Consider the following 14,710-nt stretch of genomic DNA (forward strand, 5'->3'; position numbering starts at 1 on the left):
ATGTTATATATGTTGGTTTTTTTTGTATTTTTCTTGATTGCCCGCACAATTTATGAACCAGCAACAACAGGCCAGAGGAGCTAACTAACTAACTCAGCAGCCAACAATGACTCATTACATTTGCTTTCGTGAATAACTGACACGTGGGTAGAAACACAAACGACTGTTCACTTGGATAAGGATGTTGTTGTTGTTGTAAAGGTAAAGGTAAAGGTACTTTATTTGTCACATATACAGCTAGTACGGTGAAATTCTTTCTCTGCATTTAACCCATCCCTGAGGAGCAGTGGGCAGCCACAGTGCAGCGCCCGGGGACCAACTCCAGATTATGAGCCAGTGCCTTTGGTCAGTGGCGCTGACTGGAGGATTAACCTAGCTGTTGTGTGTGATATAGATTTGCAAGAGCTTCTAGTGTTACCACACTAGAGAACTTGTTCGATCTTTCAGAATAGTCTAGGAAATAGATAAAATCATAATTTTCTTCAATTACTGTATAGGCTACACGTTTTGAGATCGAAAATTGAAATCACGATTAAAATTCTATTAATTGTCCAGCCTTACCTTTTTGTTTAATTTTTTTTAAATGCAGATGAGCTGTATCTGTAGCTGAATGACCTTACTCTCATACATCAATGACACCTTCTCTCAGTAGGATCGTTGTCTGCTCTGTGGAATAACCTCACAGGTCAAAGGTCACACTCCCAAGGGTTGAAACCTTGACAGTAAACTTGTGCACGTTTTCTAATTTTCCTGTTCAGAGGTCAGGGGTGAGCACGATAGAAGCCAAAGTGAAGCAGGAACTTTTTGTACATACATGTGTGTGTGTGTACTATGGAGGATGTGCAGTGGTGAAAGCAGACATCACGCCAGCGTGTGAGGTAACGGTCGGCAGCCCCTCTGAGAGCAAACACCCACCCAGAACAGAGGACACGTTTGACCTGCCATCTCTCTCTCTCTCATCACTCAGGAATGTTTGAACAGAAAGGACCGCCGAATATTTTCCTAAATATTCATTTGTTCAAAGTTCAGAGTTATCAGAGCGTGGCCGAGCTGGGGAGGTAAACACCAAGATGGCCGCAAGATTGGCCACAATGAGGACTGTTTTACAGGAGGCAAATAAAAACATCTGCATTACAAAAGATAATAATAGTTATATAATTCTTAATTATGATAACTATGATATTCTTCATTGTGATGATGCACACTATGGACAGCACAGGTTACCATTTCACCTCTTTTCTTGGACTGTCCAGACCGAGGTCTCTAGACTTTGGAGGTGGACTTGCTCTTGAGAGCAGAGGCACTTGAACTATTCAGATCCTTTGAGGGTATTTCTTTCTATAATTGAGTCCTTCAAATTTTTTCGATGAAGTAAGAATATTTCAACCTGTGTTTGATCAAAATCAATTTACGCAAAAAGGTTGCAGATGAAAAATGCTTTTATGGAAAAGTTGAAATATTCCTGCGATACTGGCTGATAATTAAAACAATGAATGTTGTTTTTTTTCTCTCTCTGAATGCTGCTTATGTTTGTATGAAAAATAATACACAACATGTGCAAAGTAAATAGTAGCTACAACTGTGGTAACTGTGGTTTTTTCTCTTATGAAACAATATAATCGGCCACAGGACCTGACCACCCTGACGTCACCTCTACCTGCCGTTTACATTTACCACTTTGTCTCTTTGTTTTCACAGTCCTGTGTTGTATATCAGTCTGTCAGTCAATGGTGGACACAGATACCATGTGCCTTATACTGAAGGCCACTGGCTGAAACACTGATATGAGCTGGAAAAACAACAGTCCTATAACTACTGCTGAAATCATCAGCAGGTGACGTGCCCTTGAGCACAACATGTACCGCCCGATGTGCCTCATCCTCTTAGGACGTCCCTGCCCATGTGATGATGGTGGAGGATAATTGGGTTGCTTTGTATATTTGTTTTCAGGGCATGGCGTTCTCCATGGAGGAGCGCCTGCAGCTGGGAATCCATGGCCTGCTGCCTCCCTGCTTCATCAGCCAGGACATCCAGCTGCTCCGAGTGATCAAAAACTACGACATGAAGAGAGACGACCTGGACAGGTAAGACAAACAGAAAAAAAAAAAAACAAGGAGCTGCTGTGACTTAGTACCCTCATATTCTCCTGGTATAAACCTGTCCAGAGTTGAGTTTTACTTGATCGCCTGAGGATTTCCCTGCACACTTTGCACACTGAGGCGTCTAACATCTGGAAGCCTTCGAAACCCGACAAGCAGATTAGCTATCAGCCCTCTGAGATCTACGCATATCCATCTTCTACCACCATATATTTTACTGAGCAAATCTCCACAATGTTATCCTCTTCCCTTCCCCCTCCATTTCTCCATCTTGCCCCTGTGCCCCGCATGTTTTCATAACCTCCGCAGCGACCAAACGAAAACTTCAGTTCAGTTTTGCATGCTTCATTAGGCACTTTGGAGTTGTAGCTGTTAGCATTATGTAATGAAACTACCACGTGCAAACATTTTAGCGCTTTGAAACGAGAGCAGGCCTCAAACTGGAGCCGTCAGTGCCCAGTTTACTGCTCTGTGATAATTAATACTATCTGTCTGTGAGAGTTCCTCTTATTGCAGCTTCTGTTTGGCCGTTCCATCAGCTGTCACTCCTAATGTCAAGGATGAGTGAGCTGCCTCTGAGTCAAGATTTAGGGTCAAAGGGAACTAGACAGCTTCCTGACAGCGGCCTCGTTTCCCCCCACAGCAACACGACAGCATCAACATCTACAAACAATCATTATGAGCTTGTCATTGCCATTCCCATGCCCTATCAATGTCACTGACAATGCGTCTCAGGCTGGTTCGTGCTCCAGCTTTGGGTTTTGGATTAAGGGCTGCTGTTGCTAAAACCTACTGTGTTTACACACAGTCTGTTCCCTGACTCGCGATCCTTCTTTGGTATTTACTGCTGGACGCTGTCATTTTTGTCTTTTTTTTTTTTACGACCTTAACTCAAAACGTTCACTTTTTCCCATTCTATTTTCATCAGTTATCTAGACTGGCATGTCTTTTTCTTTCAGTGGAATTTGTCGCGGTTTTCAATTGTTGTGACAAATTAGGGAACGGCGCTGCGTTTATGATCCGAGATGATGGAGCGAGTCTAGTACCTACTGTGACTGTGTCGTCAACAGAAGGAAATGGATGTTCAAGAGCTTTGCCAATGAAAATACTGCAGTATATAAAATGCTTTGGCTAAGGGGGGGGAAACCTCGTAGCCAATGAGGTTGTTAAAAAACAGGAACGAGCCGTAGAATGAGCCTGACAAAGCAGAGCCGGTTGATCACTCATGCTAAAATAGGTTAAGATAGAGACAGATTATGTCCTGGCTGACTCAGTAGGTTGACTTTAAAGGGAACACTGCACTCACTAAGTCAGCATGGATACTGCTTTATAAAGCAGTGTGTACTGTAAATATCCCTGTTTCCTGGGTGTGGGTGCTGTTCACGCCTTGTAAGGTTAAGAACAGAGAAAGAAACCCTTCCTAATGTGTGCCAGCATAAAATCAAACACTAGCTCACCGCAATGATACAGGGCGCTCGTATTTGAAGTGAGGATTTAATTACAGTTTTGTTTGATGAGTCAGTCGGAGCAGCTGACTGACAATGAATGAAATCATCGAAATGCTGCAAACTGTTTGAGAGATGAGAAAAATGATTTTATTCATATGCTCGGGAATTCAAACCAGTTGCAAAAACTTTGTCTCTGTAACATCTGTCCTTACTTTTCTGTTCTTAAAGGGGCAGGTCACCTCTTCTACACATGAATATCACTTTACTTGTTTTCACACCTCCTGTGAAGGCAGTTGTATAACATCTTATCCAGCGTCTTAGGCTGTGGAAAGAGCTTTCTAAAATATAAAAGATTTAAAATATAACTCACCTGTAAAAACATAGCAACTAATGACTGTTTCTAATATTGACTAACTTGGCAATAGTTTTTTATTTTTATTTTATGATGACATTTCTTCCATAAAGGGTCATGAAATAGTAATACAATATTCTCACTAAAGTCCAAGTAGGGTTATTTTTTTTTAAACCTTACAATAAAACGAGCAATTACTTCAAAGATCTGGCATTTTTACTTAATAAATGACTTGAAATGTCCTGTTAGTTGACAGGTTAGTTAATTGCTGGCTGAAAACTGATAAAACACAACCTGGAGGTATAGAAATTAATAGACTTCAATGGAATAGAAAGATTATGTTTTATCTATAAAAAAGGACTGTGGTTAATTTACAAGTCACATATACAGTTGATAGTGAACACATCTGTAAAATGGTCACAGACAACTAATTTTCCACCAGAATATCTGGCATTGCACTTTTTTTAATGGTCATGTTTAAGAACCCACAACATCGTGGTCTGGTTTAAAAGTACAGTGACTTCAGACACAATATGTGCATTTACATTCAACCAAAAACCACAATTCCTCTTTAACCTTAACCAAGGTTGTTTTGTAGCCTAACCCTAACCACAGATGAGTCTGTGCATGTGAATCCATGTCTCTGGTATGACAGTCCAACAGGCCGTCATCATGTTGCTGTCATCAGACGACCAAGGAATGTTTCTTCTCCATCTGTGGCCTTTTCCATTGAAATGTAACAAAGGCAAATAAAAGAAAGACGCCAACAACAAAAATGTTGAAAATACAGTTACATCTCATGGATTTTCTCTGCTGAAGCAGCAGCAGAATACAGTAGATGTCAATTGAACTATGTCTATGACAACTCAATAATATTCATCTAAAATAAATTGTCAGACTAAAAAAGATAACCCAAAGTAATCACTCAGCAGAGAACTTAATTTCAGCTCTGTATTGCACATGATACACAAACCTTTCATGTGATAAATTACATGTGGCAGAAGCTACTTTGCTGCACCAATATGAAAACACTTTTCTTCAAGAGCAGCTGTCACCACCGTGTATTGTGCAGCCGCTGTAGCCTAACCTACAGTAGAGAGGGCCTGCATACTTTTCAGCCCTTCAACAAGAGGCACCTTGTGCTCTTGGCTTTATGGAAACTTCTCTGATTAGGAATAGAGCTCTTTCTGGCGTGCACTTCTTAATTTGGGTCATATGCAATCCTTCCAATAAGAACAAAAGACTTGCATAGGTTTTGTAATGGGAGCCTGATTTTTATTCTTTTTTTCAATCATCATGAGAATAAAAATCTTTATTTTACAGTATTGTTTATATCTTCACACTATCGTACTAAAAAATCTTTAACCATACCTCCCAGTTGCTCCATTCTTTCCAGTACATTTTATTCACAAGTAGGTACATAGGATTTCACATCTGACTTCAATAAAGCCTTCCTCAGTTCAGCAGGTATGAGTTCTCAAGATGTTAAAGATTAACATGCCATGTTTTCCTACCTGCTCCTCTCTGTTTCCAGATATGTGTTCCTGATGGGGCTCCAGGATCGCAGCGAGAAGCTTTTCTATCGGGTGTTAATGTCAGACATCGAAAGGTTCATGCCCATCATTTACACTCCCATTGTTGGCCTGGCCTGCCAGCAGTACGGCCTGATATTTAGGAGACCGAGGTGAGTCACGCTCACATTTTTCTCCCTCTTCAACTGTGAAACTATTTCTTCCCGAGCAAATGAACTTAATTTCTATTAGGATGTTTTTCAGCTTATTTCTTGCTGCTATGAACAGGAAGTGTGTGTGTGTGTGTGTGTGTGTGTGTGTGTGTGTGTGTTTCTCTCTCTGCCTCCACCCACTCTGTTATTAAGTGTTTTATGGTATTGGCTGTTTTGTTGTTTTTGTTACAGCACTGTATATCAGCCAGCATTTTCTTTAACTGTTGGCCTGGTGGCACCAGCGTTTCACTGCCAAAAATAACTCTAACGCTAACAATCTGAAAACAAATTGTACATTTATTTAAAACTAAAAACTGAAATGTCACATTGAGTTACATTTTCTGACCCTTTCCTCAATACTTAGCTGAACCTTCACAGATGATCTAATCATGAGTGCACAGTACAAGATTTTAAAATAATGGTGCATCACATGTGACAGGCTGCTATTACGATTATCCTGCCGGAGGGAGCAATCACCTCACATGATCTCATCTCATGTGATCACATCAGATCATCATCAGATCAGGGAATCAGATGTAAACAAGGTGCGGTGCAACAGTTTGATGTTAATTTGCCAATGATTGGGGTACAATGGTCAATAGTGACTATTTAAGATTTTAACATTAGCCTCAAATACACATTCTAGTCAACTTGAATGTTTACTGTTGTTTGGCAACAGGTACATCACAATCGTAATCACCTCATATTCAAACATCTCACAATGAGTTAGATTTCGGGTGTCATACAGTAGCAAACGGTCTTGATGCTTGATTCAATGTGATTTTCCAGTTTGTCCCTGTTAGTACATTATCAAATAGTTTTTGTTTTGCCATCATGAAGACTTAGGAGGGAAATGCACAGGATTTTGGCAGAAGGCCATAAGTTAACAAATTCAGGTCAGGACACTTTTTATGATCCTTGTTATACATGTTACACTTTGCTAACACTGGATAGAGCCTCCCTTTCTTCTCAAAACAGCCTTAAGTCTTCCTGGCATTACCTCCCCTAGGATGTTGGAAAGATTCCTCTAAGGTTAGCTTTTGTTCCATGTTGACATGATTGCGTCAGATCATGCTCATTTGTCAGTGGCATATTCAGGCTCTCAAATCTCTTGTTGTATCACATCCCAAAGCTTTTCTCAGAGGGTTTCTGTTGGATTCAGATCTGGTGACGTTCACTTTACTCCTTGTCATGTTCATGAAATCAGTTTTAGATGACTATAGGTTTGTGACATGGTGCATGATCAACTCAGAGAAGACGGTAAAGTTTTTCAGTACTCAGACATACTGTGGCATTCAAACCATGACTGATCGCCTCGGTATTACAGGGTTGGAAGTGCCAAGAAAACATTCCCCACATCATTATACCACCACCGGCCTTAGCTGTTGACACAAGGCAGGTTGGGCCCATCGAATCACGCTGTTGATGCCAAATTCTGACTCTCGTCATCTCCTGCCTCAGCAAAAATCCAGATTCATCAGACCAGGCTATGTTTTTTTCCAGTCTTCCACTTGCCCACCCCGGCAGATTTATGTTCTTGGCCAACCGGAGTGGATCCCACCATATTGCTCTTCTGTTGTATCTCATCCAGCACAAGTTTCAACGTGTTGTGCAAGATACTTTTTCGCTCCTGTTATAGTAGTAAAGGCTTTGTAAAGTTTTCTGTCAGCTGAAAATGAGTCTGGCCCTTGTCCTCTGACTTCCCATCAATAATGTTGTTTTCGGTCTGCAGAACTCACTGGATGACTTTTGTTTTTTATTTCTTCACCATTCTGACTTGTGCTTGAAAATCACTGAAGTTGTACAAGGACTCTTCATTTATTGACCCCCAGAATATGTTTTGAATATCTGTAAATGAAAACTGAAATGTTTATTGATATTAACAACACCATAGAGACCTCCCCATGTTACCATGGGAGACTTTAACAACACATCTGAGGGGTTGAAGGTGGGGGGTATTAAAATACAAATACAGCTAAATGAAGTTTCACATCTAGAGTTGGATCGTGAGGCAGGTTTGCTGGTCTGCATCATTATAATCAAACGTTCTGCAAAAATTTCAAAATATCCCCAAATTTTCCCCAAAAAGCACTTTCACTTTGGAAAAAACCGCAAAGACTGCTTGTCAGAGAACTGCTGAGATTGGAAGATGATTGATTGTGCAGTCCATAAAGTGAAATCAAGGTTGCTTATCTTACCCCAGTGAAAGTCATAAACAACCATTTCAGTCTCTGAAAACCTATATTCCTCCAAAACAAATGTAGGACCCCACAACCTGGGAACCCTTGAAAATAGTAATCTCCCTTTTCTATCACATGACGATTACACCTTTCTAAACAAAGACATTATCCCTGAGGAGCTAAAAGAAACAATTAAAACTCCATAGCCCCAGGCATTATTGGACTCCCATGTGAGCTGTGCAAATATTTGTTGACACACTCACACCTTATATGATTAATATGTTCCCTTGTGCCCTAAAAAATACACAAAGACTTACAGGCTGCAATAACACTTTTTTCAGAAAACGGCAAAGGATCTGGACCTATCTCTGTCCATAATATGGCCCAGAAAAGACTGATTAAAGTCAGTAAGGAAATTCTTCATTCTTCAACCTTAGACATTTCTTTAAGACAATGTACCATTATCTTATTGTCTCTCGTGATGTTGAAAAGGTGTTTAATGAGGTACAATCGTTGTTTCTGTTTTCAGAGTTTCATTATTTTGTTTGAGGAGATTAGACTCAGAGAGCCCAAATAATGACTTGTGTCAAATGTTGTCTTGTACTTCAGCATTATTAGAGGGGGCTGTTCTTTCTCGCCTCTCCTTTTCGTGGTGGCTGTTCAGCCTCTTGCAGAGTCAGTTTGCATTAGGCTTCTACATTAAAGATGTAGCTTATATCCCTATATGCAGATGACATTTTGTTGTTTATTTCAAGACCTAGTCTTCCTGCTGTTCTGGACAAAATGACCTTGTTTCTGAGCTTTTCTGGGAACAGGAGTGGACCAAAATTGAGTTGAGACCTGTTGACTTCATTCTGAAAATGCTGTTCTTCCATCCATGGCAAACTCAGAATCAGTAAACTAAGTTTGAGATAAAGCAATAGTATTCATAGTATTCATTTCGGATACCAGGATGTTCATGCTAAGTATTTCTTTTAACTTGTAGGACTAAGGGAAGACACAGATAGAGGTATGTATAGGTGCTGGGGCTTACAGCGTGAGGCTGACCATTTTGCTATGGACCTAGTGATATTTGCATTGGGGAGTGCCTTAGATCCAAACTACATACCATCATGTGGTAAATTCTTTACAGAAAAGCAAAGCAAGTTCAAGGCCTGATCTATTGTATCGGGTGAAATTGTCCACCTAGGGGATCCCACTGTTACAACAGTAGTCCCTCATCCAGATGTGCAGTTGCCAGTACTGGTAGAATTTTATTTGAAACGGGAAGAGGGAAGTGGACCTGAGACAACACTTCGTCTACCGTCTCAAATGATTTGATGTATTCCGGTGAAAACCAAAAGCCCAAGGACTCCTAAAGCATGTACTATATGTTATGTTATTGAACCTGGGTTTGATGCTATAAAATACAAACCAAATTTGGAGGTTGCGGCAGCTTGTGCAGCTGGAGTTTGGTTAGACAGCTCAGCTCGAGGCAGACCGCTGTGAGTTGTTGAAATCAGCTCAGGGTTCACCTTGAGTGGCTTTGGCTCTGCTTTTAGCAGACAGACGTTCATCGGTTTCCTCTCCTCGTCTACTGTAAACACACTTCCACTCTCTCTCACACACACATATGCACACATCTCTCTACTAGTGTCTGTTTTCCCTCACATCGGTTCATCAGGTCCAAGTCTCATTATCTGACAGGAACACTCCCTAGGCAGTTCAGTTAATAGATATCGAATTGATAGCGCTTTCATTCCCCGTGTTACATTCAGGGCCACATTCTGTTTTTCTTGGCCCTGCCCTCTTACCTTTACACTTACTCTGCTGGTTGCAGATGTTGAGTTTGTTTGTTTTTTAACTCAAACGAGGCTGATAGGAGAAAGACCACCTTGGTCAGTTGTTCTCCACAGGTACTTAAGCTCACTTACTGTTGTTAAATATAATCACTGACTCAAGGATAGAACCCCTTCACTAATCTACATGCAGTGATCAGCTATTGTTGGTGGCCAGAAGCTACAAGCCAGGATATTACCTCATATGCAGTGGTTCAAATTCATACCACAAGCTATCAGAAAGATGTGTCAGTACCAGTTTACCTTATAGATGCAGGGAACAGCTACAGGACTTTACTGAGTATGTTCCTCTCTTGTGCATCTCTACAATATAAGCACCAGGTTTTATTCAGTTTTGGCGTTGTTACTGTAGCTGTGAAACCCCAGTTTTCCTAATTATGCCCAAGGATTTTTAGTATAAATACTTACCATGGGTACCATGGGTGTATTTAAAATACTTGGAAAACCAACTTCTCCCATGCACATAACTGTGTTACCCAACAGCTCCCAGTTTCCCCATCCCGGCACAACTATGTGGAAAATATTCTCAGTATGCTTCCCTTCTTCTCACACTGAACTGACTGGAGGAGTCATTTCATACAGTCCCTCAGTCTCACAGCAGAGTGGACCAGGACCTGTTGCCAGAGCCCCCGGGTTGGGAGATGGGCCTCTAGGAAATGTGCATCAGCGGGTCGCTCAGCAGAATACACTGGGGACAACGCTGACGGTCTCTGACGGATTTAGATTTTCAGCCAGACTGTTTCTCTGCTAATGATGTCTGAGAAAATGCCAGTAACACTCTGTGGTACTTACGAGTCTGCATTTACTGCATTTCTCCGTGTTTTAACCACTCTAGCAGCATATCTGTAGTGATGAAAATGCCAGTTATTTGGACAGCATCTTTGGTCATGACTGAAATATATCAACGATAGGAGGGATTACCATTACATTTACAGAAAGTCGTAGTTTGTGAGAGTGACGCATTATCTTTTTAAGATGTCTTAACAATCTTATGGATGGTTAATGGTAGAGGATAAATCCTAATTACTTTGGTGATCCACCTGATCATACGGGAAATGTCTTGTCAAATATTGGATGTTTTGCCATAGAATTTTATACAAATATCCATGGCCACCTCAAGATGAACCATAATAACTTTCATTAGCATCAGCTTGACTTTGTGTGTAGCACTGATTAGCAGATGTTAGCACGTTAACGTCATTGACCATGTTAAACATGCTAATCCTCACTATATTAGCATTCTGACACGTTAGTACTGAAGGTCAAGGTGATACAAAGAACAACCTCCTGCATGGCTGTAGACCTTTGGTCTTCTTTAATTTAATAGCACACATGCTACAGTAAAAGTTAGTACACTAAACACTGTAACTTTAAACGTATGTGTGTTGGAAATGTCACAGTTGAGCATGTTAGCATGGTGATGTCATTCAGTCTAAAGTATTTCTATACACCCTCACACCACCAGCCAGGCTGTAAACCCTTTGATCGTAATCTTGAACTTTCAGCTCACTGTCTAAAATATTCTCATTACTGTATCCTGTGGTTCTTTCCCTAATTCGAATGCACATGACACTCATGGCACACAAACCCCTAACCGTTTGACTCATTATCACTCTCCACAAATACTCGTAATGGATTACTGATACCACTTTGCAAGTGTGTGCATGCGTGTCTTCCGGCAGGACCACCATAGCAGCAGATTAGGTCTCTAATCACTGGCTCTCAGGTATAAAGACTTTCTGTGTGAAAGCAGCAGCCTCTCTTTGTCTTTCCTGACTTTACCAGCTAATCTACCACATGGAGACTAAACACTCCAACACCGGGCTCTGTACCAGGGGCCAAAGGCCAAGCGCCATTAAGTGTCAAAACATGGCTGATTCACTGATCTTTAGATGAGGCAAGGAACAGGAAAGAGAGCTGGAGAAAGGAACACATTCACATCATCAGTGGATTAGCGGACATGCTTACTTTTATTGGTTTGTAAGCTCATGAGCGAACACAGTGTTTAAGCAGAAAGCGTTCTTCATCTCACAAAGTTTGTTTCTGTTTTCACTATAAAAGTGGGTTGTGTGTACTCTGCTTGACAGCTGAAAGTACTCAGATGTGATAAATGATAATGCTTTGTAGCGGAAAAATGATCCCAAGTATTGCATGAAAATAATTAGGTTTAGTTCAGTCATTTCCAGTGTCGCTGTGACCTCTGTGGTGTACTATATGGGGTGTCTAAATAAACTTGTAACAGGCCCTTTTATAGCAAGAGACTGCCGATTCAACAGGCTCTTGAGGTAAATGACATGGACCAATCCATCTTACTGATGGAGACAGATGATCATTGGTAGCCCATTAGTGGATTCCTGGTTAAGGGTCAAGGGTTAGCAGCTCTGTTCTACTATAGCTGTCTGTCAGGAGCTGAGGAGTAAGACTTAAGCATTCTTTAACTCTCCAGGGAGGGTGTGGGTGAAGACCAGATGCTTTCTGTTTCTGCTGCCTCTCCTACTGTATAGGAGGAGTAGATTTCCTTGCATAGACAATCTGATCTATATCTGTTTGATATAAAATGTTAATTTCATGCTACAAATCAATCAGTCTGTACGAGAGTCACTGAGAACTGACTAAGCCAGGTAGCGTGATGCTGCTTCTTGTAGAATATTTTAGGTAACAATAATGAGTAGTAAACAGCGTAAATAAGACAGCCTTTCGAAAATTTTATACATTGCTTTTTTTTAAACAAATCTCACACAAAACGACCTTACCCAACAAAGAATAAAGTGTAACTCAATGTGAAATACAAGAAGCTTTGGGGGACACTCGAGAACCATTCAACAACAACTTTTTGGGGGGTTTATCTCTTATCAGCAGTAGTCCAAAAGAGCAGTTTCTGTGCCTAAAGTATTTGTTACCATGGCAATGAAGGTCGAGTATGCTTGCGGCTGCTATGCTCCTATGGGCCATATCAGATTGTAGAACAGGGTTGTGTGAGCTTTTTAAAAATAAACTTGTCTGTCTGACCAGGTTTGAAACATTTCTCTTAACACTTCTTTTTGGTCCTGTTTGGGATTTGAAGACAATAATATATTGCTAAAGAAAATTGTCATTGACGTGATCCTTAAAACAAGGAATTTCTGATCCAAAAGAAATCCCAATATCGCAATTCTAAGGTGCATTTTCTTTTTCTTTTTTTTTTACTTCATATTTCAACAGATGTTAAGATCAGGGACAGATTGCGTGATAGTATTTCCAAAGCAGCTGCTATGTTTTAGGTGGATTTTTTTCAAACATAGAATAGTTTGGTCAACATGATGTTTCTCTACTCAGAATCAAGAAGGCTTCACTTTAATTCCTGTGAATGAGAGGATCTACAATATAACAATATACATAGACAATGCCCCCAAACCTGGCAAATGCCAATTGGGCCTTATTAGACCACAAATATCCTAGACCAGACTGATTCATAGGAAAACCAACTGAACCTGTCTATAAATGAAAACTTATAGGATCATATTTTATCAGCATACTTTACAGGAGCCCTACTATAATATATGTATATGTGGGAGGCTTATTGGCATGGATCCATGCAGAAGTTAAGTGCGGCTTACATTTCAGTATTAACTTGGTACAGTAATTCGAATAGGCTACAGCAGTATTTGAGTCTTGAGATGCTGGTGTTTGATGAAACCCGAGTCTGAGCTGCAGGAGGTTATAAAGGCCCTAATGAAAGGCGTCAGCTGAAGCTGCCTCAGCCACCTCTGAAGTGGCGCGTGCTGGATGATGAAGCGTTCCAACCTTGTAGATTAGTGGCTTTTGAGCTGTGATCTCACACCATTTAGGCCCACACACGCTGCTATACTGCATTGAGAGAAACTACTTCAGGCGGATTGATGAGCATTCAGGGCAAGAAGAAAATACCCTTGCCTTCTGAGGCATTAATCCATACATGGTTATTGAACCGTGATGACCTGCGTTAAACCATGAACAAGAAATAGCCACTTGTTCCACACAAACACAAATCTGGAGAGAATTTGTTCCTGAGTTTGACTGATTGCATGACTTTTGCTGATGTATTTGTTTACCGTGGTTTTACTCTTTGGTAGACCATGAGAGAAGCTCAGAATATGCTTTGGTTGAATGGGAGAAGTAATGGAGAAGTGGGGAGGAGAGTAATGGTTTGGAATTACACTGACCTCATGAGGAACGTGGCAAACATTTGGGATTAATTCCACCCTGGACTTTGCAGACCTTGTGCAAAAATATAGAGCTCATGTCCGAGGAAACTTTGGAGCCAGTGAAAACAAAGAAACTGTAGGGCACATTAGACTGTAACTCCAGTCCTGCTGCAGTATCCCTTAGTACAATAAATGAATGTATCAGTGAATACCCAACTTAAACCCAGAACAGTGTTACGATTTACTGAATAAACATGGAAAGTAATCAAACTAAATATGTTTTCAATAACTGTCTATTCAACTATGACTACCTGGCTGAATTGTCTGTGACCTACAGTACCAGAAACCATTGTCCAATCAAATAGCCATAACTTTCCAGTGAGAGTGGAGTAGCGTGCCCAGGCAGCAGGTAGTTGGATTTGTCTACTTAGGAGAAAATCCAAGTTGTTCCATTGTGTCTCTATGGAACAACCATGAAATATTTAAAAACATTTTCATATACTGTAGGGTTTTTTTTTCTTAGGCTTACAGCTGTACAGTTATAAGCCTGCATGGCTGTCAGTATCTGGTCTCATCTAAAAAATGTTAGGATGTAGTCACAGTGCTGCTGTTGGTCTAGATCCAGTCAAGGTCTCTGAACCCACTAGCTGTCAGGTTCAGGGTTTGTCAGATTACCTGCTGTCACATGAATTTACATTTTAAAGGTACTATATGTAATAGAGATATAAGTGTTTCTCTGCAGCCAAACACCGTTTCTTGCCAAGTGTTGGAAGAGATGAATATCATTGGCAAAAGTTTTGGCCATCAATGTCTTTATAGTACTAGAAGTTATAATCTGTATATTCCCTACGCATTACTTCTACAGGACAGATTGGAGGCTACAAAGAGTCGACATCAAGAAGGTTAG

At 40.6% G+C, this 14,710-nt stretch overlaps 1 protein-coding gene across 2 annotated transcripts in view; it reads left to right on the forward strand.

The window, feature by feature from the left end:
- me1 (malic enzyme 1, NADP(+)-dependent, cytosolic) overlaps positions 1 to 14,710 on the forward strand; it is an 80,114-nt gene that overhangs the window by 26,340 nt on the left and 39,064 nt on the right. The window contains exons 2-3 of one of the 2 annotated variants that reach the window (XM_083989896.1): positions 1,951 to 2,084; positions 5,434 to 5,583. In XM_083989896.1, the coding sequence (XP_083846022.1) occupies positions 1,951 to 2,084; positions 5,434 to 5,583 (284 nt within the window). The remainder of the gene's footprint in view (positions 1 to 1,950; positions 2,085 to 5,433; positions 5,584 to 14,710) is intronic. The other variant, XM_083989897.1, reaches the window with a different exon arrangement.

This window comes from Trachurus trachurus (genome assembly GCF_905171665.1).
Source record: "Trachurus trachurus genome assembly, chromosome: 16".
Lineage (NCBI taxonomy): Eukaryota > Metazoa > Chordata > Actinopteri > Carangiformes > Carangidae > Trachurus > Trachurus trachurus.